This window comes from Apostichopus japonicus, chromosome 8, assembly GCF_037975245.1.
Source record: "Apostichopus japonicus isolate 1M-3 chromosome 8, ASM3797524v1, whole genome shotgun sequence".
NCBI classification, from domain to species: domain Eukaryota; kingdom Metazoa; phylum Echinodermata; class Holothuroidea; order Aspidochirotida; family Stichopodidae; genus Apostichopus; species Apostichopus japonicus.
The window spans coordinates 28,455,245-28,482,500 of NC_092568.1; the positions used below are offsets into that span (position 1 = coordinate 28,455,245).

The 27,256-nt window shown below is 37.0% G+C and overlaps 1 protein-coding gene across 2 annotated transcripts in view; it reads left to right on the top strand.

The window, feature by feature from the left end:
* The window catches only part of LOC139971439 (inactive tyrosine-protein kinase 7-like), a 56,836-nt gene that overhangs the window by 19,510 nt on the left and 10,070 nt on the right, over positions 1-27,256 (top strand). Inside the window, exons 3-9 of one of the 2 annotated variants that reach the window (XM_071977912.1) lie at positions 6,179-6,454; positions 19,248-19,410; positions 19,649-19,779; positions 20,740-21,027; positions 22,186-22,319; positions 26,446-26,584; positions 27,245-27,256. The exon at positions 27,245-27,256 is cut by the window's right edge and continues 261 nt beyond it. In XM_071977912.1, the coding sequence (XP_071834013.1) occupies positions 6,179-6,454; positions 19,248-19,410; positions 19,649-19,779; positions 20,740-21,027; positions 22,186-22,319; positions 26,446-26,584; positions 27,245-27,256 (1,143 nt within the window). The remainder of the gene's footprint in view (positions 1-6,178; positions 6,455-19,247; positions 19,411-19,648; positions 19,780-20,739; positions 21,028-22,185; positions 22,320-26,445; positions 26,585-27,244) is intronic. The other variant, XM_071977913.1, reaches the window with a different exon arrangement.

Sequence of the window (27,256 nt, forward strand, 5' to 3'; positions counted from 1 at the left end):
TTCGCCTGCTGTTAGTCATAGTCAAAATCAATAGAGCCGCCGTCCAATGATGTAACTCTCGGCTAATTTGATTTTACTAGCCGCTATCGTGGCTGACTCATTTTTCCCTTTGGTCCAGAATAAAATCAATAGAGATGTTACCATTGACTCGGTCATAATTCGGTTTGCTCGATCGGGTTTCATATTCTCATATTTCAGAATGTACTTTGAAAAAAGAAGAAAAAAAAGGTGTGAAAACAAGCGGTGAAATTACAAATACAATTGACGATTGTCTCTTGTTTTTCTGGCAACCTGCTGAGTCAAGGAATTTGAATTTTATTGTAATATGAAGAGGGTCTTTACAGATGAACTGTCGATAATTGGTATAAATTGAACCAATTTTTCTTTGCCGCTTTCTTGAGATGTGCTAGCCTATTTGTGTTTGGTCATATACTGGCTTTCTTTGGGTGCATTCTACTGTAATATATATGTGCTTTCTGTACATGTTTCCATATTTGGGTAATTTAACTGGAAAACCTTGATATATGTTTATATAATGTTATTAAGTTTATTCTTGTTGCAGCAGCTGCAAATTTTCAAGCTACTGTTTTGAGCTGTGCACACAAACACATCATAACACATAGAGTGACTTAATATTATTGTATTAAACATTGTAGAAGTAGCACATAATGAAGACAGTTGGAAAATTTTTAGGTGCTAATTTTCACAATTTGTTTCGCAACTCTGTCAACAGAAGAAATTTAATATGTGACAAGATTTATCTCAAAATATGTGCTTCTTTTGTTCTTCATAAAAAGTTAAAAAATTGGTAAATATATGAGAACAATGATAAAGGTTGTTTGGTTTCACATTAGTGTTTTGAAAAGCTGAACAGCCCATGACCTTACTTCCGGGTCACAACCCACCACTTCCCCTTTAACCGTCAAATCAACCATTTTGAACTCTCTTTTCTAGTCTGTTTCAATCCCATGTGTTTATGAACCTGCTTAACTTTAAGCTCTTTCCAAAGCCCAAATTTTCCTTCTCCTTTGTTTTTCTTTGACGTGGACTGGCTGTGTGGAGGCTTTCTGTGAATAATTACTATGCATACAGTTATTTGTAGAAAGATATCCTCAGCTGACCTTGTCGTAATTCCTACCCTTCTTTACCGTTATAGTATTTATGAAAGTCTATCTAGCCCAAATCATTATCTCTACTACTGGCTAGGATATTATGATGTCAGATTTAGCGACAACTATCCTTGCTCATCCAGGAGAAAATGTCGAAGATGGCATTTGATGCTTGCCACCTTCTATAATTATTTGAAAGCTATAGATCGGAATAAATGGATGCAGTACAGTATTAACCTGGAGTTTTTTACCATTTATCACCGGCCTTTGCTCTGTGGTAAATACATCTATCTATCTGACACCAGGAGGTGATTTTCTTTTCTTTCCAAGTGACTTGCTACTGGGCTTGACATGTTATTATGGTCTGATCACAGTAGGACTCGGTGAATAATCACAGCAAGGGTGGACTGAATGACAAGATGTTTAGGGGTAAAAGAGATGGTTATCTGAGTGATCAATCTCCCTGCAGTACAAAAACCATGGCAGAGGAGGACATACCATAATGTAGTTATTCGGTGAATGCTTAGAATGTAAATAATTAAGTTGTGGAGGAATTGTATCACACCTCTAAGTGCAAAAATATATCCAATAAAAAAATTCAGCTTACCTGTAATTTCTCGTCTCTCTGTCGACCTTGTCTCATTTCATTAATGAAATAAGCCAGTGCTGGGTTAAGGGTTGGTGAGGTTGAATCGATATGGCCAAAAAATATACATAATTCTTCAGAGGAATGTTGTTGAAAGAATAGAGTAAGATGGATGGAATATTGAATGACCATGTAGTAAACTGAAGCAAGGGTGGACTGAAGAAATGGATGCAACTTTATTGAGTAGACTCAGGGTTTTTAAGAGACTTCAATTTTTTTTCAGTCTTAATACAATATCCTTTGTCCATTTATTGTTTATGTTTCAAGCAGATGGTTGGTATTTGATCACCAATCATTGGCTCATTTGCCTAACCTATCAATCGCAGTAACTTACCTTGCTTACATGTATCCTCACAAATCTCAGCACTCTTACTCTACTGTGTCTAGTGTGCATTGGTAAGGCTTTTAAGTAAATGATATTGCAATTGATTAATTAACATGATCTATTTGATGAGACTAAGATTGGATAGGATAGATAGTTGAATTTTACATATAAAGTTGTAACTTTTAGTCATTCTGAGCAAATCATGTCATACTAACAAGTAGCTGAATCTCGTTGGAGCCTAACAAAGAGATTTCTGTGGCTGTTCCTAATTAGGGATTTTATTGACAAATTAATCCAGCGTGCAGAAAATTTTGTGGCCCTCCAAATTGAATGTTGATGGGGGTTTTTTTGGCAAGCTTTCCAAGTTTATTTAAAATAAATCTAATCTAAATGGATTTTGATAGGATTAAAGAATTTAGAGTAGTCAATGCAAAATAGTAGCATTTACTTCTATCCTCTCTGTATGCTATAGGAATTAAAGTGGTAGTTTTTGGAAGGGAAGAGAGGGTAGTGACCTCATAGTGGGTCATTGGAGGGAGGAGGTGGGGTGGGGGGATGCAGTGCAAGAATATTTTGCAGACTAGGGTAGATCAGAGTGCATGTATGTATCAGAGACAGGTAAGTATCATCATTTGTAAATACCCAAATTAAGTAATTTGAGGATTTTAATAACTACTTCAGAAAGTTCAGATCACTTTCATATAATTTCACATCAGTTTTCACACATAATCTCACAAAATTCTGTAGCTAAACAAGTCATTTGATAAGGCTGGTTTTAATTAACTTAGTCTAAGAGATAATATGTATTAGTGTGTATATATCAAATCTGCACTGTAAGTAAAGATGGCCAAAGTACATCTTGTTTACCAGTCTATTATTAAACCTGTGTAGGTTTAACCCAACTCAAACTACAGCAGTGCAGTTGTATCCAACCTAAGATATGCACTGTATGGTCATCAAATACAGTGGTTGGTTGGTGCAGAGTGTTAAACAGTAGTTAAAAAAAGTTAAATAAAAATACTGCTTATAACCCAACCTCTAGCTTCAAGTTACACCAATCTCAAAGTCTTATCACAGAATGCAAGAGTTGAAAACTTCTACTACCCTATAAATGATCCTTATACTTTGGAGAGCTTGTATCAAAATGCTATTGTTGAAGTCCTCATTTAGGAAGCGGGCATTCTGTCCGAGTCCTTGTAATTTTTTTTGGGGGGGGGAGGTTGGAAAAATTTGCAATTCAATTGACTCCATGGCCCCCCATTGAGTATACTGTGTGACCTACAGCAAGCCCCTATTTGCAGTGTAAATCCTTGGACTGTCTCGTGTAGCTCACGCAAGATTATCAATCTGAATATAGTTTGCTTTTTCCTGCTCCCTCTATCGGATGAAGATGGATGACAAATTTGCAAGCTAAGACCAAAAAATTTGCAAGTGTTTGATTCCCTCTGGGGCATTATTTTGTCATGAATGATCTGTTCTAGTCAAATACTTCCTCATCAATTGTCGGTCTCAACGTTGAAATAGATCAAATGGATTCACCTGTATTTCCTGCAAGTTATCTAGGGCAGAAAAGTTTAGCCTCCGGCCAAAATGTCTTTTAAGGCTGAAAGTCTAGCTTGACAGCGTTCGACTCACTTAGTTTATATTATCGACGGGAAGATTATTCGTCATTTGGCTCATTAAAATTGCATAGATTTGATGCCCTGACATAGAAAGAAAAAATACGTGGATTCCGAGTCACTGTGGAATTAGTACGTCCTCATCTTGCACTTGGCTTTTTAACCCAAATCCATTTGGAGGGCTGTCATTTTAGGGTTAATTATACTACGAATGGTGTTGTATGAATTCTCTCTCCTGCAGATTGGAAAGGATGATTTGTGCCTGCAACATTTAGTTTGCTGTCAGGCTCTCACAAGTCTCCTATGTAAAGACATTAGTTACAATATTCATGTTGTCACAGCAATATTCATATTTTTCACAAAAACATTCATGTGGCATTGTTTTTTCTAACTGTGTGATATCCTATAGAACTTTTTATTCTGTTTTATTAATATAAATAGAAATCAAATGTCATTGATGGGTTACAATATCACACAGAAATATGAGTTTTGCTTTGTTAGTTCATGTTAGAACATTTATAAGTAGTGGTTGTCATCTTGTAACATTAGTAAAATAAATAACCCTTTTTGTACCTTTCCTCACTCTGCCCCGCCAGAGAGAAAATGAAGTAATAAATGCCAACGTCTAAATGTTTCATATCTGTAGGAATATGAAATATATCTGACACATACTGCTGATTGGAGTTTCCTTCTAATTAACCTTTGGTATGGCATTCTCTCATCAACGATTGTCCTACCCCAACTACAGGTACATCCCAGCTTCTCCTCTCCCTCCAGCCATGTTCTGGCTTATTCAACCCTCTCGTTTAACTAAATATTGATAGTCTGGTTTCATTATTGTCAGAATAATATGTCACATGTGTTATATATACGTTTTCTGTGGGAGACCAGCTTGAGCCCTAAAGCAGGGCTTCCAACGTTTTCCAGACACTTCCAAAAGAATTGAGGAGACTGTCTCATACTGTACTACAAGTTTTGCAATCTTTTCTAAAGAAAGTTTTGGTTTGAAAGTTAAGTCAGCAGGACTGCATTTTCTTTTATTATTATTTGGTTTTAGAAACTCTTGTGATTTTGTGGTCCCTTTCATCCATGGTCCAAGTGATTGATGCTAGAAACTACCACACATTGTTATGTGACCTCAGTGCTTTGTGCCTTAGTTTATTGGGATTAAATCAAATTATCTAATGTTCAACCTGGTGGAAAGTAGACTTTTGTGTTAAAATGCATTGGCTGATGTAAGGAACATGTCTGAACTGGTCATGGGTTTCTTGAGATGAGATGCAAATACTTAGAAATGTTGCATGGTAATTTAAGTAAACTAAGGGTGAAATGTTGGTGTAACCTGTGAATTGCACAGTATCACTGGATTGTCGATTCAGAAAAATATATTGAGAATTGGGGGGAGGGGGGGGGGTCTGATTGGAGTTAGACCACTCTATTCTTAATTGTTACCATATCTTGTGAGTGTGGAAGGTTGGGATGCATGTTTGTTTTCTGTGGCACCTTTCTCTTTGATGCAGTATTTTGAAAATGGAGCTTTTAGAATGTCTCCTTTTGTGTCTTGGCTTTTTGATGAATGCCCATTATTCCATCATAAATTTATACCAAAATATCCTTGACCCCAGTGATCACAACCTCCTATCCAAAAGAAACACTCAGCCAAAGGACAAAATGTGGCAATTTAGTGCCTCATAGATGGTCATTTTTAAGCATAATCTTAAGTTCATATGTAACTCTGGTAGGCCTCTTCTTGTGTCTTTTACACTCCACTTTTCATCTTTCCATCCCTAACTGCTGTACAGTAGGTAGGGTAGTTACAAGTTATTGGAACTAAGCACATCTTGCATGAAATTTGTCTGTGTTCTGATGTTGTGCAGACTTGTGAGAGTACAAACCACAGATAAAAGTTCATGTTAGATCATGCTTTAAAGTTCAACTAACAAGTAATGACCTCAAGTGAACCATAAGACTGTAAAGTAACACCTGATTCATACCTGAATCTGAAAAGAGAAGCTGAGAAGTAATGTAATGGTTATTTGAGTACTGGTAATAATCAGAGCACAAAATTAGAGATTATCTGCAAAGTAGCTGAAGATAAGTAGATCAGTATACCATAGTTCAATCAGTGTTGTTGTTACTGGGCAAATTTCCAGTATTTTGAAGGGATGAATCCATGGATGGTTTATTGCTCCTTAGTAAATAAGTGGAGTAAGTAGTTGTGAATGGTTTTCTTGCCTTTTTTCATGCTCCTTACAATCAAAACAGTTTGGATACACATTTGTGAGCAAGTAAACAATTTTACTTGCATTAAATTATTTGAAGTGGAATCTTTATCATAAATAAGTAAGTTATCATGGAATAATCGTTTGGATGAAATACAATAAATCCCAAAATTCCATTTATATATTAATAATAATTAATAATTTGACCTATTTCCTGTCATAATTATCAATCATGACCACGTTTGCTTCTTTCACAGGGATCAGCAGTTCTGCTCGCATCTCCCTCAAGACTCCAGACGATCCCTCGTTGATCCAAGAGGGTTCCACCGTGTTGATGACATGCAAAGCTAACGGCGACATCGTACCAGTCTTTACGTTTTACCGTGATTCGACGGAGCTAAGTACTGGCTCCAGCAACCGTCTAAGATTGCAGGCTGTCAGTACGAGCGATAATGGTGTCTATTCTTGTAAAGCCGAGAACAGAGCCGGTGTAGTGTGGACGACCAGTGCCAACATCACCATCAATATATTAGGTAAGTCATCCACTCACTCTCTGAATCACTATTCCAGAAGCTTTACCCACTTGCCTCCAGGGGCACTTCACTCCATCCACTCTTTAGTTCCCCGCTTCAGCTCCTTACTGATCCTGTTGGCCTCTCAAGAAAACAGCGAATCTGAATCCCTGGTGATGAGACATCCTTCAAGGAGTAGGAGGAGGATAGTTAGCCTGAAAAAAGAAAAAATCTTTTATAGTAAGATTCTGGCGGGCGGCATGGATGAGAATTAAATAGAAAAGAAACCTTGCTGCCCTGCTTTTCATTCTTGGAATATATGGATTTATTTTAACCTCTGAAATGTAGAAAATTCAATCAATCTTTTAGTTTTTGAAAATGAACCGGAGACCGTGTAACTTATGATGGCTGTAAGTAGTATGGTAGCTCTGTAGAATGTCCTGTACTGTAGCTCTTTGATGCATGCATGTGTATGGTAATGGATATTCAGTGGGATTGTTGTGGAAAGTAATCCTTTAGTACCTAGGTTACTACTTCAGATATATATTCATTTTTCTTGGGGAGCACATGCGTTGTTGATTTAAAATTTAAAAGTTGAACATAAAACAAAGTAATAGGTAAAATCTCTCAATGTCAGTTTCCCACCCTGAGTCCCCCGACACATTTATACAGAATCTGAAAAAATACCCCTCTACGTTTGTTTGCCTGATTTTGGCAAAGGTGTTTAATACCAAACACGTATTAGTTGCATTTAACTTAGCAACAGTAACATGATTACTAACACTGTACATACATAGTGAGATATTTAACATTAGGTCTCTAATTGGGAGCAGGAAGACCTGCAAATGTACATTTTTGCAATGGTCGTCTGAGACGACCAGTTTTCTCTTTGGACAATCAAAATCAGCTTTGTAGGTAGTGAAGGGTGAAGTCCAACGACTAGCTTAATGTGATAAATTGGTATCAACCCCAACGTTGGTGTTGTATTCACCAAACTTACACATCTCTTATTACTTCGCAACATATTTTTTGGACCAGATTTGCTATTCGGACGACTGAAACATAAGGCCTGGATGTTCCAGGGGCAATCGGTCACAAAAATACCCGAAAAAATTGCCATGACGGAGCATACATAAAATACGATTGCAAGTGATGAAAACTAACACCCATTTCAAGATTTTTTGTTTCTTTGCTTGAGGGCAGCTAATTAACTAGTGCATCTAGTTCTGACAAGTTGGCCAGCCAGATTGACACTAACTCTGTTGCATTAACGTTAGTTATATCATTGAAGTCCGCATGAACGCTTACTCAGAAGTTCTATGGACAATTCAAATGAATATTAAATTGTGAAAGCTTGGAGAGGGCTTTTGTTTTCAGAGGGATTAATGGCGTGGAAAAGATCTTAGGAATTCCGGGGTTTATACCAAACTCATTACCACAAGACAAAGCAAACACTGCTTTACTCCTTGACATGGATAATTATCTGAAAACCAGTTGGAGAGATCTCCCTACAATGCTGGGAGTTATTACTTGTCATTGAACTGCACTATTATCTGTCATTTTTTGAAGGTGAACCACCTATCTCTTAGAAGCAAACTTACTATCAGAGGGAAAAGAGTATCTAGAGGAGTTTTACTGTCTGTATAAACCATTAAATATCAATGTCTCCTATGATCAAACAAGTGAGAGATTTATGAATGTTTACATATCACATTTATAGTTTCTTCATGTACGATGTGCCCTTGGTGTTATTTGTAAGCCACAGTCTGTTTGTGTCTTCGTTTGATTCATAGCTTTAGTCATCTCCTGTTGTAAAGAAAAATATTTATGGTCTATGTTTGCCCTCAACTTGACCGCCATTTTAAATACTGTGTTGTTGGAAGGTAAAAGATAAAGCCTGGAAGACTTGATTAAGTGCTTGGCAGCCTTGTTTTTAGTCATTCTGTATATATGGAATTTGTAATCACCCATTTACAAAGGGTGCAAGGCTTTATAAGTGAACTCCCAGTTGGACGGTCAGAAAGGTTTCTTTAAAGGGGAAGTTTGTGATGAGAAATTGCAGTGTGTGTGTGTGTGTCCTAGATTATCTTTTGCTTTGCACATCAAATTTCCTCGAATGAACTTGAATGGATGAGATGGCTTTTTTTCCGTGGATTATGTCTATATTTTCAAAAGTTTGGGTTCTTAAATGCATTTCAAATTTAGGAGAGCAATTGGTATTGCTCGACCCAAGCTTGTTACGTTCCCGATTTGTAAAGCTGTTTAGGGAGTGTACTTTAACCAGTATTTCTGCATGTATGCCAACAATTCACAGGCAAAATCCTGACTGCAGAAAAATACACAGCATAGTAAATTATGTACAGTGTATTATAAAGTGTTACATTTGCTGTAGTGTGTCTAAAGGTCAATTTGCATAAAGCATCCACACCCCTGGTCTTTCCCCCGCCCCCCATCAATCCTCATCTTTGCTTCTGATATTGCTTTAATGAACTAGATTAATTAAAATTAACAAAGAACTGAATGGATCATCTATGACATTTCTTAGAAAGCAATGTAGGTATTCACTATTCTCTACCCATTGTAGTAGTATTATTAATATACTGTAAATCTTAGTACAGAATGTATATGCAAAGTTCTGTGTCTGCCATCTCCCCATATGACCATTCACCTCCGTGTATATACATGTGTTACGTTACAGTAGTACAGAGGCCACAGGCACAGTGTGTAATAAAATGAATTTGATTGTGGAATTGGTTTATTTTGGTAGTACTGTACTGGTAGTACTGTACTGTTTTCTTTACACCTCTGGAGTCAGGTTGGCTCCAGCTTCTGACTTCATCCTGTCTGTGATGTTTTCCTGAGAGACGGTTTGGATTAGCATCTCTGTCAGCTTTCTCTCATCTCTGCAATCCCTGCTCATGACTCAGCAGTCGCCAATGCAATTAAAGATAGAGTCGGTCTCTTTTATGTGGGGTCGCACATTTCATGTCGGACATTTATGAACATAACAAACCAGGACCTGCTTACTTCTCAAGTAAAAGCCATGATCGTTTACAATAACATTTCTTCTAGTTAATTTTTTTTTTGGAGAAACCCAGATTAAATTTATCATGGTTCGCTTCTGTGCAGAGAATATATGTGTGCAGATCTATCTCTAAGGAGTTTGTTAGAACTTAGCTGTGCAGTTGATGTTGAGTATTATCCCAGGTGTAACCCGACTGTCCAACCTACATGATAAAATAAATAGATGCGACTTTTGGGAATGATAATCGCACACAGAATTTCAACATTAAAAGTGCCGAATGTTTAAATCAAATGTTTGATCGATAAAAGCTGCATGTGAGCGCTCGAGAAGTTATTGAGTCATCTGTTGAACAGTCTCAGCAAGTTTAATGGCTTTGAGATTCAGCTCTGCAAGTCTGAAACTACTTATCCTGATTTGGTAGCAAGCAAAGTAATGAAAAGGAAAGAAAAATCTTCTTACGCACTGCTAATGGCAATGCCGTTAGGAACCGACTGTATTTAATTATCATCGGTGTTTGTTTTTGCTCCCGAAAATATGTTGAGAGGGCATCCGGCGATTAATTCCTTCCAAGAGCATTAGTTTACTGCTTAGTATGAAATATTCATGAAATTCAAATTGCAAATGTTGATTGCGTTTAGAAGTTAGCGCCAACCTCTATGATAGAGCTGCGTTTTTAAATGAAATGTACTTTTTAAGGAATTAATTGAGTAGGAAAAGGCTAGATACTGGATAGACAGTACTTTGCATCTCCCATTCTCCCTATTACCCATCCATTTCCTCCCCTTCCCCCCACCCCACCCCAACCCAGTCCATCCTCCACAGCCTATAGCATGTATCACAGAAGCAGTGGGGAATGCAGGTTATAGTATAAACGTGCTATTAAGCATACCACTACTTATGGACACTGTTGTAAGGCCAACTATGCTGTTTAATTGGTGCATGTGGTGTACCATAGAAGGCATTGATTTAAACTTTTAATGAATGTGATAATTAACCCCCTATTGTATTTGCTAATGAATAGAGAGTATATATATGGATCAAAATCCTTGAGAATCCTCCACAAATAATGTGACTAATTGTGCTGACCATTGTCACCTTTAATAGTTGAGTTCGGAATGGTATAATTTTTTACATTTTGTTGACATTTATATTCTTTGATTTGAGTAATGTTTGTGACTGTAGACTTCAATGAGTGCACTGTCGAAAGATCCATGTAGCAGGAGGCTGCTTCTCGAGTGTTTGATAACATATGAAAACTTTCTTGAATCATCATGATAAAAGATTTGAGTTTGCAAATTTTACCCCCCAAAAAATTGAACTTCAGAATAATCATAAAAAGGTCTTTACCTGGCATGTTGCAAAATGATGTTCAAAGTTTCTATTTTAACATTTTTGAGGACTGGCTGCCAGGGATAGACAGTTCTGTTTTTCTTCTATTTTCTATTTTAGTGGCAGTTTTCTTTGTGTGTGTGTGTGTAGGTAGGTAGATAGATAGATAGGTAGGAGGGGAGAGGGAGCGAGGTGGGATATGCAGAGTTCAAGAACAGTCAGGAGAGAGTATGAAATATTATCATTTTGCACTCCATTCTGTTTCATTTACAGTAGATATCTGACAGATTGACTGGATGTCTCACCTTGAGTATCAATCAATTTTTAGCTTACCTATGTTCTCTGGATGAGACCTCCGAGCGTATTCTCAGAAAGTATTAGTCATACTCGACTGTAGAGATAGACTTATACCAGTGTAACAGTAAAATATTAAGCAGAATAATACCCATGGACTGTTTTCTACCTACTTCTCTGAGAGGAAGGAGAAACTCAGGAAAGTGGTCATGCATGGAGGGGGGAGTATAGATTAATCTTTGGGGATGTGAGCTCCTAAAGTTATTTATCATCTGTGAAGAGAGTTCTTTCTATGCTGTTCATGGAATCAACTGGGATAGATTTGCAGCTTTGCTTTTACCTGCCTGGGATCCTTGGACTTTCCAAGCCAGAAGTGAAACCCTGCAAAGTTTGGAAACTGTTAATATTTTAGTAGTTCAGCATGGACAGATCCATTAAATTGCTGGCCATGGAAATTCTATTGAAAACTAGATAGTGATTTATTATGTTGCACAATGACATTTTAAACAAGACTAAAAATGTAGTTTTGGTTTATAAGATTTATCAAGGTACCTGCTTTGATAATGTCGACCACATGAAGTTGCATGACATGGGATTTTTGTATGGAATGATCGTTAGTTTCAAATTCATATTTACTTAGTTTGGGATTGATTATTCAGCCATTGAGAATTGTTGCAGACTGCAGTTTTCATTTTCTCTCATCTCTCAAAAGTATTCCCCCCCCCCCCCCATTGACTGTGTTGAACACAAAATGAGAGATTGGTGTCAGACTTTGCATACCCAGAATCATAAGGCATGGTTAACAAACAAGTTCTCTGCATTTGTAAAATGTCAGAAAACTTTCAACAATTTGCAAAACTTTTGCATGAAGCAGTATGTTGTTTGACCAAGTTAAGTAAAATTCAAACAAACTTCATAACCAGAAAAGTCTTTAACACAATGGCCTTAACAACCGGAATATACTTTGAGCCATCTTCAAATCATTCTTGCCCAACTGAAAGTTTTGTTGTTTCGTCCTTCCAAAACCATCGTTTGCTTCGAATAAAAATTTGACAGTCTGCAGGCCAGAAGAAGAACTACAACTTTTTAACCATATATTGATTACAACATCAAAGTATGGTATAAAATCCCTACATTGTATATGAGAGAAACACTTTGTACTTCTTTATCGGCCCTTTAACCTTTAATTCACATCGGTTTGTCTCACTTTGACTTTTACATGTATCATGTGTGTTACTTGACATTCCTAAATGTCTGGTGACAATTTGCTTTAAACCAAAGTACTTGTGAAAATGTTTTATAAGTTTAGATCCTACTACACAGGTGAGCTTTAATGGGACAAGTAACATTGCTTTTGAGAATGAAAAGGTTCAAACAGATGTCTGAATCCTGATCCTTATATGAAAGCAACTTGGTCGTTAAAGTTAGAGACACTCCATTATCCTGCAGACTTGAAACCTTTTATCTTTTTGCTTAAAAGCAAGTATTATTTTACAGAAAATTTAAATGCCACTCCAGTTACAATACCTCTTTCCTAATATAATTTGGTTTTTGCTCCAGTGATCTGCTCAACACATGACCCTAACTTATTACCTTTTTAACAACAAACTCCCTATAGCCATTTTGTGTGACCTATGACCCTATGAACACCCTGCTCAACATATCTGGGTCAGCAAAAGGAAAATCTACAATATTAACTATGTCTCAGTTTGACATAATCTTGTCTTTTTCCAAAGAATACCTTCTCAGTTTTATATCATTCTTATTTAATGTGACACCATTTCATATTAAACTTAGATATAGTTGCGGGTAAAATTAACCACCTCTGCTACACCCCACCCCCCCCCTCCCCCCCCAAAAAAAAACTAAAATAGCTGAGAATATACTGAATGGTATCTGGAAAGTTGACACGGGTATCCATTACTGACAATACTGCCGCTTTTAAGAACTTTTACTAGAAAAAAGTTAAAACCCGAAGAGAAAAGCTTTGAAATGATCAAGCATTAATGCCACTTCATGGAAGGTAAGTTTTAAACTTGCTAAAGTCTTTTTTGTAGTTATAAGTTAAAATAACAAAGACTGTAATTGTTTTGTCTGGTTTTAACATCCATGTACATGTTAATTACAGACTTATGACTTATGAAATCTCTCGCATCGAATATCGCTTTTCTGTCCACTCATTTCAAACTTTCAATCTAGAAGAGAGAGACAGAAATACAGTAATTTGGACACATGACAGTTTGGGTTTGCCGGTCGGATATTTCTTGTTTCTGCAGCCTTGTTCTTGTTAGAACATATAAGTGCATTGCTCCCAAATCTCCAGCTATATCACTGGATGTTGCTTGTAGAAACATCAACCCTGCATACAGCTGGGAGTTGTTCCATAACAACTCCCTGCATACACTGGCATCCCAACATTGTGTGAACTCAGAAAGGAGTGTTGATTCCATTCAGCCTACATTATCATCATACACCTTAAACTGAACTCTCCCTCCCTCATGCACTGTGTGTCCTGTTTTCGGAGCTGTCTGCGGTGTGATGAACAGGACTGTTTTGTGACTTTGGGGTCTCCTGGTCTCCCCTCTCAGTCTTCCATACATTGGTAGAAGTATTATATCCTAACAAGACACGCCTTTGTCCTGGTGAACTGCTTTTTTGACTGTCTGGGTGAGGTGATCTTTCTGTGACCTCAGCATGATTTATGGAGGTGAAACCTCAAGGGGTTGCGGTATATTGATCTCTAACTACTTTCTAAAGGTGTATTGATCCTCCAGATTCATGTAAAACCATATCTGTGAGAGAGAGAAAGAGAGAGAAAATAATATATATGTCTTTTTAGAAATGGGGTCTGTCATTAGATCCCAGTCTTTTGATTAAAATCTTTACAAGTCTGGTTGAAGCAATAAGCAACTGAGCAAACCGTATTTGAGGATAACCATGCAAGTATGGAGGCATTTCAAGGTAAAGCCTGGAATATGGTGACATTGTGTTAGTGACAAAGTTTTTCAAGTGAAATTCATTGTTACATGTGGTTTATTGTATGGCTGGTACATAGGGTCGATAAATAGGATATTTGTGTAAAGGGTGGATGTGGTCTTGTGTCAGAAACAGTGGGTAGAGTAAATTTGTTAAAAAACAACGATTTGATTTTTTTTGCCAATGTTACCAAACTACTGTTGCCAAACTAAAAGACCTAAAGTCAATTGCAATTGATCATGCTAAGTACCCTCTGATTTTTTTGTGGGGGGGGGGGTGAGGAAGGGACTGGGGTAATGTTATGTTGTAAGAAATGAATGGATTCTATTAAAATCCAAACTTTTGTAGCTTAATCAGTGAGTTGTTTGGTCAGACATTTAAGTAGTGTTTATTTCATGTTAAAAGCTTCAGTAGTAGCTTCTTTTTTATTGGGGAGGGGGGTTGGGGAGGGAGGTGGGTTAAAACTTCTTCTTTTTCACTTAAGTTATGGTAATGGACTGCATTGTTAGTCCTGATTTAATTCCAAATGTATGCAAGGAAGTGTCCAAAAGATGCCAATGGTTGCTTTAATAGGTTACCAGTTAAATGTTAAATATCTCATCCAGCCCAAACATTTATAGTCCACCACTGTGACAGAGGAGTCCCTAAGTTTGGTTTTACTCAGGAGTATGAAAGATCAGTGCCCAGGATTAATAATGGGGAGAATGCTAATAAGGTATTAAGGAGGAACAAGAAGGAAAGTATCCCCACAAGTTTTGTGACGTCCTTCCCAGCAGCAAAAGAGGAGACATGGTCGTTTCAATATTGACTCAACATGTAAGCCATCCCCACGGTATATTACTGCAACTCCAGTTTAGTCTCTTAATTACACCATATAGAAATAGAATATTAAGATAAATATCATATCGAGATAAAGAAATATATAAAGATAAGAAACATACATATAAAGAATCTGAGCTGATGTTGACATTGATATGCTAAGTGATTCTTGATATGAATTGTAATTGCACTTTATCTCCCAAACAGATAAAACTCCTACGATATGTTGGAGATTATCCGAGATAATTTACCTTTACTATGAATATAAGAAAGAACATCTTGTTCAAAGTAAGAATTGAATGTGTAGAAACATCTCAAGTTACAAATTAAAGAGTGTTTTATTTGTTATGGCCTTGTTAGTTGATGTACAACAGATAAACTCCAGCAATCATTGGAGATTATTAGAGATAGTTATATCTTTGCTAAGAATAAATGAACATTTATAAATACAAACTATGATGGAATGTGTTCTCAGGTTACAAATTAAAGATGTTTTATATTTCTTGTGGCCTTGTTACTTGATGTACCGCGGATAAACTCTAGCAACCATAGGCGATGATTATAGAGACATGGTTACCTCAATAAGGACCATCATTCTTAGCTATTGAAAAATGAAACTAAGAATTATGTAACTTCCAGAGTTACCAATTCAGGGTTGCCACATAAGGTAGTGTTCAATAATCACTGTGCTGATAACATATGTAAATCAATGTGTGTAATTATCGCAAATATAAACAATTAATACAATTACATGAAACTTTTCCAGAAAAACTCTCCTAATTGAGTTAGCATATTATGTGTCATTACTTCATGGTAACCTGCCTTTCAAGGGAAATGTCTGTACAACTATGTGGCTATGCTGGACGGATGATACACAGTGAGTGAGTCAGTGACAAATATCAAAAGCTCATAATCAGGGTAAGGTCAGTGTAAGTTTAAAAGGTCGGTGTTGTGGTGTTAATTGAATGTTTCTAACAAAGGTTAGGGATGAAATGAGGATTGACTGAATAATCTTTTTAAAATTTCAATGAAGAGGTGAGAGGATAGCTGACCTGTGAATCCTCGAGAAAACACCGAAAATAGGTTGGTTGGTACAGTAGCCAAGGCAATAATATTTGCAATACAGGTATTGACATGTATTGTACATAGTTACATAGGATTCAAAAACAATTAGCAATTAGTATTGTGTTCTTGTCTGTTTTGGTTGTATTTAACTTGAAAGTTTAATTTGATGTTTTGGTGTTTAAGACGATTATTACCTTCTTCCCTACCACCACCCTCCCCTCCCCCACCCTCAAAGAGATATGAAGAGTGCCCGCAAAATGTGAAACTTTTTATGAAAAGAAACTTAACTTTACTAATCTATCTGCAAAGTTTACAGAAATACACTAGAATGCATGTGTTGCTATAAATTAGAATCCTATCACTGAATATGTTTTTCATTCATATGAATATGAGAAAACAAACAGAAAAGCAGAAAATGGGAAAGACAAGCTGTCTGTGTGTAGAGTATACCGCAGACAGATATATTCCTTGATTGAAATGTGCTATGAGTGTGAGCTAGTTATTTGCAAGAGAGGGAGAGACTCCCTCAACTCAATTAATGTATTGAGTTTATTGAATTCTGCCTATAGGTATTAACACAGACCAAGTGGGGATTTGAAAGGCAGTTAATATACTGCCTCCAAAAGTTAAGACCACATGCTTAAAATAGTACTCAAAAAAGTACATTTCCGGGGGTTATCAGACCTACCATATATAATTTTTCAACATTGATGACAGTTCAAAATGCTTCAAAGAAATGTCTTGGGGAGAAGAAGAAGCAGAAAAATGTTCTGAATGTGATACAGTGATACTGTAGTGACATTCTTGTTTGCAAATGTATATTTTGCCTAGGCATAGTTTGGGTGCTAATGCATGGATGGCCTTTGATATTTGACCTTAATTATCTTAAGTTTTAATGATCTATTCCTACTATTAGTAGCCCAAATAATCTGAATACAGTATAAAGGTCAACTTTTGATAAGCATTTGTCATGCTTAACAACCGAAGAATGCGACAGGAAAAAGTTTGAATGGACCACATTTAATTCTGTTTTAATGGCTTGTTGTGGGCTGTTCATTGACCGCTAAGTCGTTGACTGTAGTAGACCAGCTGACTAAAGGAGGATTAGTTTTGAATATCTTTGTCCCCATTGATGTCTAATAGTCTTCAGTTTTATTTAAAGGATTTGATTAAATTCCTAATCATTGTCTTCGCTGAGGTGACATCATTCAACCTTGTATGATGACTGAAAATTAGGGTTTTAAGAAGTCATTGATAAGGAAACAAATTGAACAAAAAATAGTTGGAAGACACCGGCTCAGTAGTACTCTCTCTCTCTCTTTCTGTGGCTTTCTACCATTAATTTCAACTTATAATCCCATAAATCTCTGTGGTTTCATACTATTGAAAAGTTTTCAATTTATAATCCAGTTATCCTCAGACATGACAAGATGAAAGATTTTTAATTTTAATTAATGGGAATTTTGTGATAAATGGCTTTCCGTGTTATAGGAATCAACATTTAGTCATTAGAAGGAGTTCAAGGAATATTGTAGAAATTATAAATGAGGTTGACTCATCCCTCACGGTATTACAAGTGACCTATGGACTAAAAGTTCATCAAAAAATATGGCTATGGTCCCCTCCCCCTTCCTTCTACCCCCTAAACTACTGATACTGTATTTCATTTTACTAGGGTTATACTGTTACTGCAGCATGATGCTTCAGATAGATGGTATATATACATGTGTACAGGACGCGGGGTCTATATCTGTCTTTAATTCTGGACCAGGATCCTCTAGATGGTATACACAGGTTGTAGTTGTACAGTTGTTATAATATCAGTAGAACTATCAATACTTCTTTTGTGATCATTGGAGTATAAGTGATACTACCATAGTTTTTGCTTACTTAGCAAGCTTTGATTTCAAGAAGAAAAGAATGGAAATTGGATTAAGGTTCATGGAAGCTTGATGATTTAATATCATTAGACTGGTTTCGTCTCCCTCTGTATTCCCAAGTCTGGAAAAATCTTTAATTTCAGCACTCATCTGCTGCGAGGCTGATTGTGAGAGTCATGAGTATATGCCAAGTTTCAAATCTAGGTTGCTGTAGTAAGATAAGAAAGTACACATGTCAAATTTGTCCGGGCGTTGATATGCAAAGATTCATGTTATGAGTTTTTTGATAAACAATGTAAAAACTGATTCTTCAGCCTGTCTGGACTATATTGTACATCTCTCTCATAAACTCTGTATTTCCAAGCCATAGTACTGCTGATGATATGAACAGTTCCAAACATCTAGATCGGACAGTAAAAACTGAATATTCACGCGGCTGAAACTGTCAGCACAGGTGTTTTTGAAGCATGACGTGTTAAGTACAGTTTATAAGAAAAGTCATCCCAACCAGATAGTTAAATTTGTGAATGTTTCTCCCATTGGAATTAGAGGTTGCAGTATGATTGATAGCACGCACCGATTTAATTTTTACATAGAACATTTACGGAACCCTCTCCTTTGATAGTGTTTCTTAAATTTATTGGACCAAATTTAATTGAGCCACTTGAAAAATGACAGGTAAAACATCTGTTTTTTCCAGAATAAATAAGATTGGAATATCTAACTGCCCATTTAGCCTAGATGATGACAGTAATATGCAAGGCAGATACTCTGCACCTGGGCTTCTAGCTTCAGATAATTCAAAGCTATTTATGGAATTGACTAAAGGTCTCCTAGTACGTATGTCACTTATGGAGTTACTTTGAATGTCTTTGTCCAGAAAATGGATCCGTCTATGTATCGGATTTAACCATAGTTAGGATTTGGAATTAAAGCTGAAAGAATTGTTTAATTTGGTATTATGTAAATACTGTATACAATGAAATGTTTGCAACAGATAGTTTTGGTATTACTGTGAAGGTTAGTAAAGGACTGATGAGATTTGACTGCAGCATGAGTCATTGCCAAAATCAAATCAAAAGGAGTTTAACCCCTGGTCGACCTCACGAGGTCCCCAAAATGTCATGTGTCAATGTAGTGCAGTTTATATCCACCACAGCCAACAATTTTACTAGCCAATGGTGAGTTGGCAAGCATTTTTTATCTCCAATGCCTGATGTTACACATGTTGTGAGTCGAATTGAAATTTACAAGTGCTATATATATTTACAGAGATTCTTGACACCTTCTGGACAGCCGACCAACTTAGGCCACACCTCAGATCGACATCAGAATCTTGAGGTCAAAGTCGGTCATAATGCTGTGTCCATCTTGCTGAATTAGTCACTCTCGTTTTGAGACATGTCTTTTCATTGTTCTCTTGCAGGGTCTGACTACCCCACAATTGTGGTAGAACCCGAGGACCAGATGGTACTTTTGGGTGGAGTAGCCATCTTCCATTGTCAGTTTAGTGGTTCTCCTCCACCCCCTGTGGAATGGTACACGTCCACTAGCGTAGACAGCGACGGTGTGCTATCTAATGAAACTGGGTATGTACTATAATTTATCAGGGGGTTGTCAAAACTGACAAAGTACAATAGTGGATATTGAAAATGTAGAATCCATCTAAGAACAATGGATAATGGGCAAGGCATAGATTCACTTGTAGAGTTGAACAAGTGTTATTTGATTGAACTTCCATGATGGAGTTCTTCTCCACATTTGTCTAGTACCTCTGTCGACCAAACAATAACCAAAATTGTGCATGTTTTTTTTTCCTTTTGACAGAACTACGACCCTGTTCCTGAATGGTACTCTTGTACTTCGAGATGTCCAACGATATGACGAGGGGAGTTATAACTGCCTTTGCAAAAGTCCTTTTGGAGAACCAACAGTCACTGCTGACCTAACAGTTGCCAGTAAGTAATTAATACTAAGGTATATCTTCATGGTTCACGGTCCTAATCACTCTATAGCTGCAACTCCACTCAAAATCCATTAAAGATTGACGATTTTACAAGTCTTTTCTCAATTCTATAGTACTTTAATGAATTCCAGAGATAAGAAATGTATAGAAGGTCTGAAGTAAGAAATAAGCTGACAGAAAAAGGTAGTGTGTTGGATTCAAAAGGTCGTTTGAGGTCACCAGAATTCACATTGTGAAAAAAATCCTTCTCAATAATGTGTAGACTTTCCAAGTTTGACAGATTACATGGTTCAAATTTGGATTCTCATGTCATTAAGATATATTGTATATCTTCTCAATACATCATACACATGAAAGAACCATGATAGGCCAACATGTATATATAGTTTTGGTAATACATTGGAACACTGGGTGAAATTCCCATCTGTTTTGGAGACAGGATCGAGCTGGAAAGGTCAGCAAAAAGTGCTAAATCTGTCCCGTGCAGGCGCCAGATAAAATCTTCAAGTTGGCCATCACAGTCAAAAGTTGTTTTCTTGCTTCCACATCTGGCACTTTGTAAAAGACAGGTTCAGAGCGTTTGGAGACATTTTATAAGGAACAATGATTATAGAGGGATCATTCATTGTCATCCTTTTGATGGGAATAAAATGCAAATGTTTTATTCTGGATTGTAAACAGACATTTGCATATAGGGAAGAGCTGGAGTTGACCTCGGTACTAAAACAGTTTATTAAGTTTGCGTGATATGAATAGCAAGATGTGTGTGTATACATACAAATATTGTCAAGGTCGGAAAGATAATTCCTGTTCGAGCCGTGCAAGGCACTGCTCCTGCAGGTTAATTAGAAATATTTGGTGTACGGTATATGGATATATATACGTAGTCTAACACATAGTTCATACCGCTGTGGAGTATCATTAATCTTCACTCACATTTCTCATTTTGTAGGAGTTGAACCTTTGCCACAGTTAGAAGCTATTGTGGTTCCTGAGGGTAGCCCACAAACTCGTAGCTGTAGATACCCAACAGGTGTAGAGGGAGGTCTCCCCAAACCCACCCTTCAATGGACCAGAGTGGGCGGTAGTCTTTCAAGCGACCAGACTGAACGGGTCCATGTGAGGAACGGGAGCATTCTAGTCTTCGATGGTATCCTGAAGTCCGATGAAGGAAACTATACCTGTACATCGAGTAATCTTGCTGGATCAGTGACCAGCACGTTAGAGATCACTGTTGCAAGTAAGGAATTAACTAGATAATTCAGTGCTGATAACATGAGCAGCAAAGGGGGAGTGGTGAAAGGGACCTTCCAAGTTCACTCGTGAAAAAGAGCAAAGAGCAAGAAAAGGGGAATCGGGGTGTGCATTAGTGGACAAAGTTAACAGAGGGAGCTGTCAAATTGGTCTTATCTAATTCTGCAAAACTTAAGGAGCTCTGCCACTGAGGCAATCCAGGCAGAAGGAATATATCTGTTAGGATACTCACTTACTGTCCCTTCACTGCTGGTATACTTTTACATCTTCCTGACATAGCAAAAAGGTCATTTCTATCTTTTCATGAGTTAATACATGGTCTGTTTTAGTGTAGCCATCATGAACAAGAAAATGCAAGACAGTGGACACAGATTATGTACAAATGTGGTTGGAAAACACCTTGTTTGATAGTCTATGGTTACACAAATATTATAAACTTAATACTTTCATACATAGAATTTCCAAAACTTCTTTCTGTAAAATGATAGGGAGATGAAATATAAATGGTGTGAAACATGTGTGAAAGGGGAGAGGACAATTTATCATACAGTTATGGGAACTTCAGTGGTATTGGCTAACCAAGTTTATAACAATTTAATTAGATATATAAAAAGTATAAGCTGAGAGGGAGTTATTACCTCTAAGTGAAGAGGTATATATCAATGTGACATTGGTTGAACAGTTATCACAGCAGACTATAAGGTTTACTGCAGCAGGGGTTGTCAATAAATTCTCTATGAGGACGAGAGAAGAGACATTGGATAGAAAGTAAAAGTTTCAGAGAGAATCACAAGATCACTCTGCACAAGAATTGAGCAATGGGCAGGGTAAGCCAGTATGGTGCCCGAGCCTAAGGCCATAGTGGTCCGTATATCCGATTAATGAAAGATTGTGGACCAGTTTTGTTGTTGTTATGACCGGCCTGACTAGAATCTTTTTCTGACCGGATTTGGCCTCTTATATGAGACCCCCCGTTTAAATAATTTACTTCGCTTTCTCGCTTACCTGTCTCATCACAAAATGAATAACTGTCATTTAGACACAATTAAGAACTATACTATGTCTGAACTATACAAGTAACTTTGCCAAATGAATATTGATATAGTCATGAATATTCATCTTTATCCCACTCATTTCTTTACAGCTAAACCAGTCTTCACATTATCACCTTCAAGTGTCGTTGTTAAAGAGTCGCAGACTGCCCAGTTGGACTGCCAGGCAGACTCTGACCCTAAACCAACCATTAAATGGGTCTACAATAACGTGGATTTGAACCAGGTTTGTATTCTTTTAGCACAAAACTCTACTCTGAATTTTTGTTTTTCTCCAGTATTTTATAGTCGTGTGGTAAGGAGAGAGGAGAAAATGTTAATTTTATAACCTAAGTGAAACTGGCATTGTTTGATCTCTGGACTCAATTATGAAGCGCATAAATTATAACCTAAGTGAAACTGGCATTGTTTGACTCTGAGCCTAAAAAATTTAGAATATGTAATGCTGCATGAGAAGCTGTCTGGAACAAAAAAACAAAACAAGACAACAGGAGGAAAATTAAGATATTTTTACTATTCAAGAGATGTTGTTTGTAGTATTTAGTGAGTTACAAACTGTAAAGGAGTTAAGTTATCCAGGTGTAATATGGTATTATGAAGTCTTATTTACCATTCCGTTGCTAGGGGTGATAGTCTTAACTACACTACACTCATGTGGCTGAGGATGATCGCACACGCTGTTCCCTTTACTAAAGACGCAATAATGTTCTAAAAAAACACACAGCAGTTTAAGCTCAAGTTATAAGGAGAGGATGCGGATAAAAAAAGCAAAGTAACAGAAACGATTAAATGCTGTCAACCAATTTGGCGGGAAATGTTATGTCCCTTTGCCAAATAACCGTAGAAAACTTGCTTCTTGATAGTTCTCATATGTGCAGTGTGTACCTCCTTCTTGAATATACTCCCGCTCGTTCTTCTTGGATTCTTGTAAAGCTTTGGTAGAATTTGTCCCAATGGTTATGGTTTTCACCTCTGTCACAAGTACATGCCATCAGATCATAAAAACATCCTTTAATCACCCCCCCCCCACCCTCCCCTTCTTCCTGAAGACTTAAGCCGTATAGAATATCACACAGCTCTCTCTACATAATAATCTTCATATCACTGAGATAGTAAAAAGTGGAAAAAATATTTTACTTTTTTATGAGTGGCAGTTATCTGTGACAGATGAATAAATCTCCCCCCTCTTCTTCCTATATTCCATTACTTTGTAGCCGAGCCTGTGGCTACATTTCATTACCCTCACTGCAGCCGTTGTTGTGATGGCTATTCTCTGCCTCCCATCTCGGTTTGGCCGTGTATCTCTGGTAGTAAATCCTTCTGTCAAATAGCTCCGACAGGCATTGTCAGTGATGGATGCTGATGTTGGCCAGTCGGGTCAGCATCAACAGTTTACAATGGCAGAGAAATGCTGGGAACATTATTGCATTAAAGGGGGAAAAAAATAGGGGGTGGGGTAGGGAAGGGGACAGGAGGGAATGACGAAGGCAAATGGGGATGGGATGGAAGTTCCTATGGAATTTAAAAGGACTCAAATAGCAAAAATATTCTATTGCCAAATTAATGATAATTTAAATGATAGCTTTAAAATTTAATCTTAAAAATTAAAATCTTCAATCATAATATCCTTGATACACAGTGAAGTCTGCATGAGTAAAAGTCCAATGTTATTTAAGAGGTTTGACACAGTTGTCATCACAGCTTTTCTGCTTGGTGCACCAGTCTGAAAACTAGACTGATACATTTTTGTGATAATTTGAGTAACCTATTAGTAGATGTAAATCCACAGAATATGTGTAATGGTAGGTGCACAGTTTCCTCCTATGTTGGTATCATTCTCTTGTGAACATAATCAGATCAAATACTAAGAAAAAACTTGGTGAACATTATTTACCCAGAATGGATGGAATGCTACCGTCAGAAATACCAAAAACTTGTACAGGCTTAAAAAAATTGCCCTTACTATGTGTGCTAACACAGTGTATTGAATTTCCAGCGGTCATCCCATTTTATGTGTTTACCATTTATGAAAGCCTGGCTATAAAATTTATTACCCTCTCGATGCAAATTTTTCCATTTAGAGAAAGAGTGAAATAAATGGAGCAGCTTTTGAGAAGCTTGAAAGCTTTCTTGCAGCGGCAAGTCCCTCCTTGATCCAATTTTCGACAAGCAGCAGCAGCAGCATCTTTATAACATATGACTGACTCGGCCATTAAACTGAGAGCAACCCTTTAAATTGCTTTGGTTATTTATGGCTCAGTTTGGAATGTCTCACTTCATTTGCCTAGGCTTCCCAGTTGATTTACTCAAAGGACAGTTTTGCCGCCACTTTGCCACAGCTGCCCATTTTGTAGCACATGAAAAATATGGCTTTGTGGAGCTAATTAAAACAATCCTACCAATACATAGCTTCCCTTTTCTTTTTATATATATATATTTTGATAAGATTAGCTGGTCTGCCCCCATTCTAAGACAGATGTGACAGGCCAATGTGGATGTTATTAGACCCAGTATAATGTTCTGTTTAATCTCTGGTTTCATCCCCCCCCCCCTTTTTCCTTCTTGTTGAAACTTTTTTCATCAAGTATTTAGAGATATTACCTACACCTGCACTCTACTGCTGTTATGCTTTATCAGTGTTGTACTCAGTGATGGATTTGTACAAGAGATTAAGTCAGTTGGGGTATACCTTATGATGTTTGCCGCGGCTGATTGGAGATAATGTTTTAATTATGTTGTCATCTGTTTGGCCTGTTCAGAAGTGATAGAGGTGAAATGAAAAGCATGGAGGGAATAGGAGGGGGGTATGGCTCTGTGGGAAGGGGAGTAGGAAGGGAGGAAAAGGAAGGGAAGGCATGAGTATTAATGTTCTTTGAGAGTCAATATTATAGTATAAAGTATAAACAACTGGATAACATGAATTCAAAGAAAATTCCTGGAATTGGTATCTGTTGGAGTCATTATAAAAGAACTTTAAAATGTATATCTATGTATGTGTACTTCATAGTTCCATGAAATGTTTGGAATATTGGCATGGAATAATACATTGTTCACATCTTGTCCCACAATTTTTTTTTCATAGTTTCAAATTTTATTTCTTGTTAAACATTGAAAATGGTATCGTTCTGTGTGCAAGGACTGCTAGCCATTTCTGTCTCTTTTTACTTTATTTTTTATAGCAATTTGCCCATTTCACATAGCATTTTGATAAATTATTCCCGGATTGGTAGATTTTGACAAAGAAATGGATTGATAAAATGGATCATGAATGTATAATTCTGAATGATGACAGGTGATGATGAATGGATCTTGTATTGAAAATGTAAACCTGCAGGGGCTTCTGGGATATCATATTGCGGGTAGTTTTTATCCCCCGAGGGATCATAAATCATTCCGCTGTGAGTTTTTCTTTCCTTCTCCGGCTGGGGTGAATCTGCAATGTCTGGAATTTTTTTGGAAGTTGATTCTTGGTCGTCCAGTGCCGTTTGTCTCGGTTGTATTATACAGATGTTTCGATGCACGCCCGAAGCCTTCTTTCTCTCTGTCACCTTATCCTTTACTTTGTCTGGATTAAAGAAAAAGGAGACCTGTATGTAATCTCTCAGGAAAATAGTTCAAGTAGATGTATTCAGGATAAGTAATGTTTGATGATAATGATGATGATGATGCATAGTTCCTCATGCATGTTGGCATTCATGTTCTCTCTACACACACAGCTGACTCATTTATATCCCCTGGAAAGAGTTTTAAAGGAGTAGAAGAGACTCCAAAAAGGCTTGAAATTTAATACAGCTGGGAAAAGATATTTCTCTTTCTTCTAGAAGCCCATATTTGTCAGAAAATTACTACAATCATTCACTGTAGCCACATCACAGGTTCCTGTTTTTGTCTAGTATTTCAGCAGAAGGAATTTATAGGGTTAACGAGAAATGAGCAAAGTATCTCGAGTCGACCATTTTGCACTTTTCTCCCTCGTCATCTACAAGGCAGGAGAAGTTTCATAAGTTTGAATGTATGTAGATGTAAATAGGATGCGCTCGCATGGTCATTATTTCATCATTATTCTTTTTTTATTGTCCCTTTTGGCGGTTTCTGGTATTCTTGTCGCAAATGGTCTTGTGTTCTGTTCGCCAATTCACAATTTCATGGTTTTGTGTTAAACTAAAAGAAACAACACTTGCAGAGAAACCTTTTCTGTTATTTGGAAACCATGAACATTGAAACATTTCACTGATATGCATTATACAATGAGGTTTTCATACAAATGTTACAGTATACAGCATCATACAGTTTATATGTAATACTCAATTTCTCTTTCATGAACAAGATGTTCTTCTTTTTTCTCCATTTAGCAGAATCAATTCATAAGGGTATTTGACAATGGCACCTTAGTGTTCTACAGCCCTTCGCCACAGAATGAAGGCAACTATTCCTGTGTTGCATCAAACATTGTGGTCACCTCTACAGCAACAGCAGAGATGACAGTCCAAGGTAGGTGGATTTTAATGAGGATAAATGTGTAGTGATGGATGAGTCAGTTTTCTTATACAAGTATAACCACTCTGTCAAAGTGTAGAAATTTGATTTGTGTGGAAACGCTTGAACTTTTGCTACTGTGTTTTGCTACTGTGTTCACCCTCCTCTCAGTTCTTTTTCAGCCCATGCTCTAACAGCTCTATAGCTTTTATTGCTCTTAGCATAACCCTAGTCCTTCAAAATACTTAAAAGTTATATATCTGAAAATTTGTGCAAAAGTCAAAAAATACTGTATGAATGGGAAAATACAATAAAGATTATCAAACCTACACAACAGACTGTGGAAACTTAACTCGTCCATGGTGGAGTTGTCGTTTTAATAGCAGCCCATGCTCTAACAGCTCTATAGCTTTTATTGCTCTTAGCATAACCAAAGTACTTAAAAGTTATATATATGAAAATTTGTGCAAAAGTAAAAAAATACTGTATGAATGGGAAAATACAATAAAGATTATCAAACCTACACAACAGACTGTGGAAACTTAACTCGTGGAGTCGTCGCTTTAATAGTAGACTTTCGGAAGGGGAAAACCCTGCCAAAGGATTGTTAACAATTAGTACAAATCTTGATACTAACCTGCACGGATAATCTTTCTCTCTTATCACTCTGACCAGCTATCTTAAAGT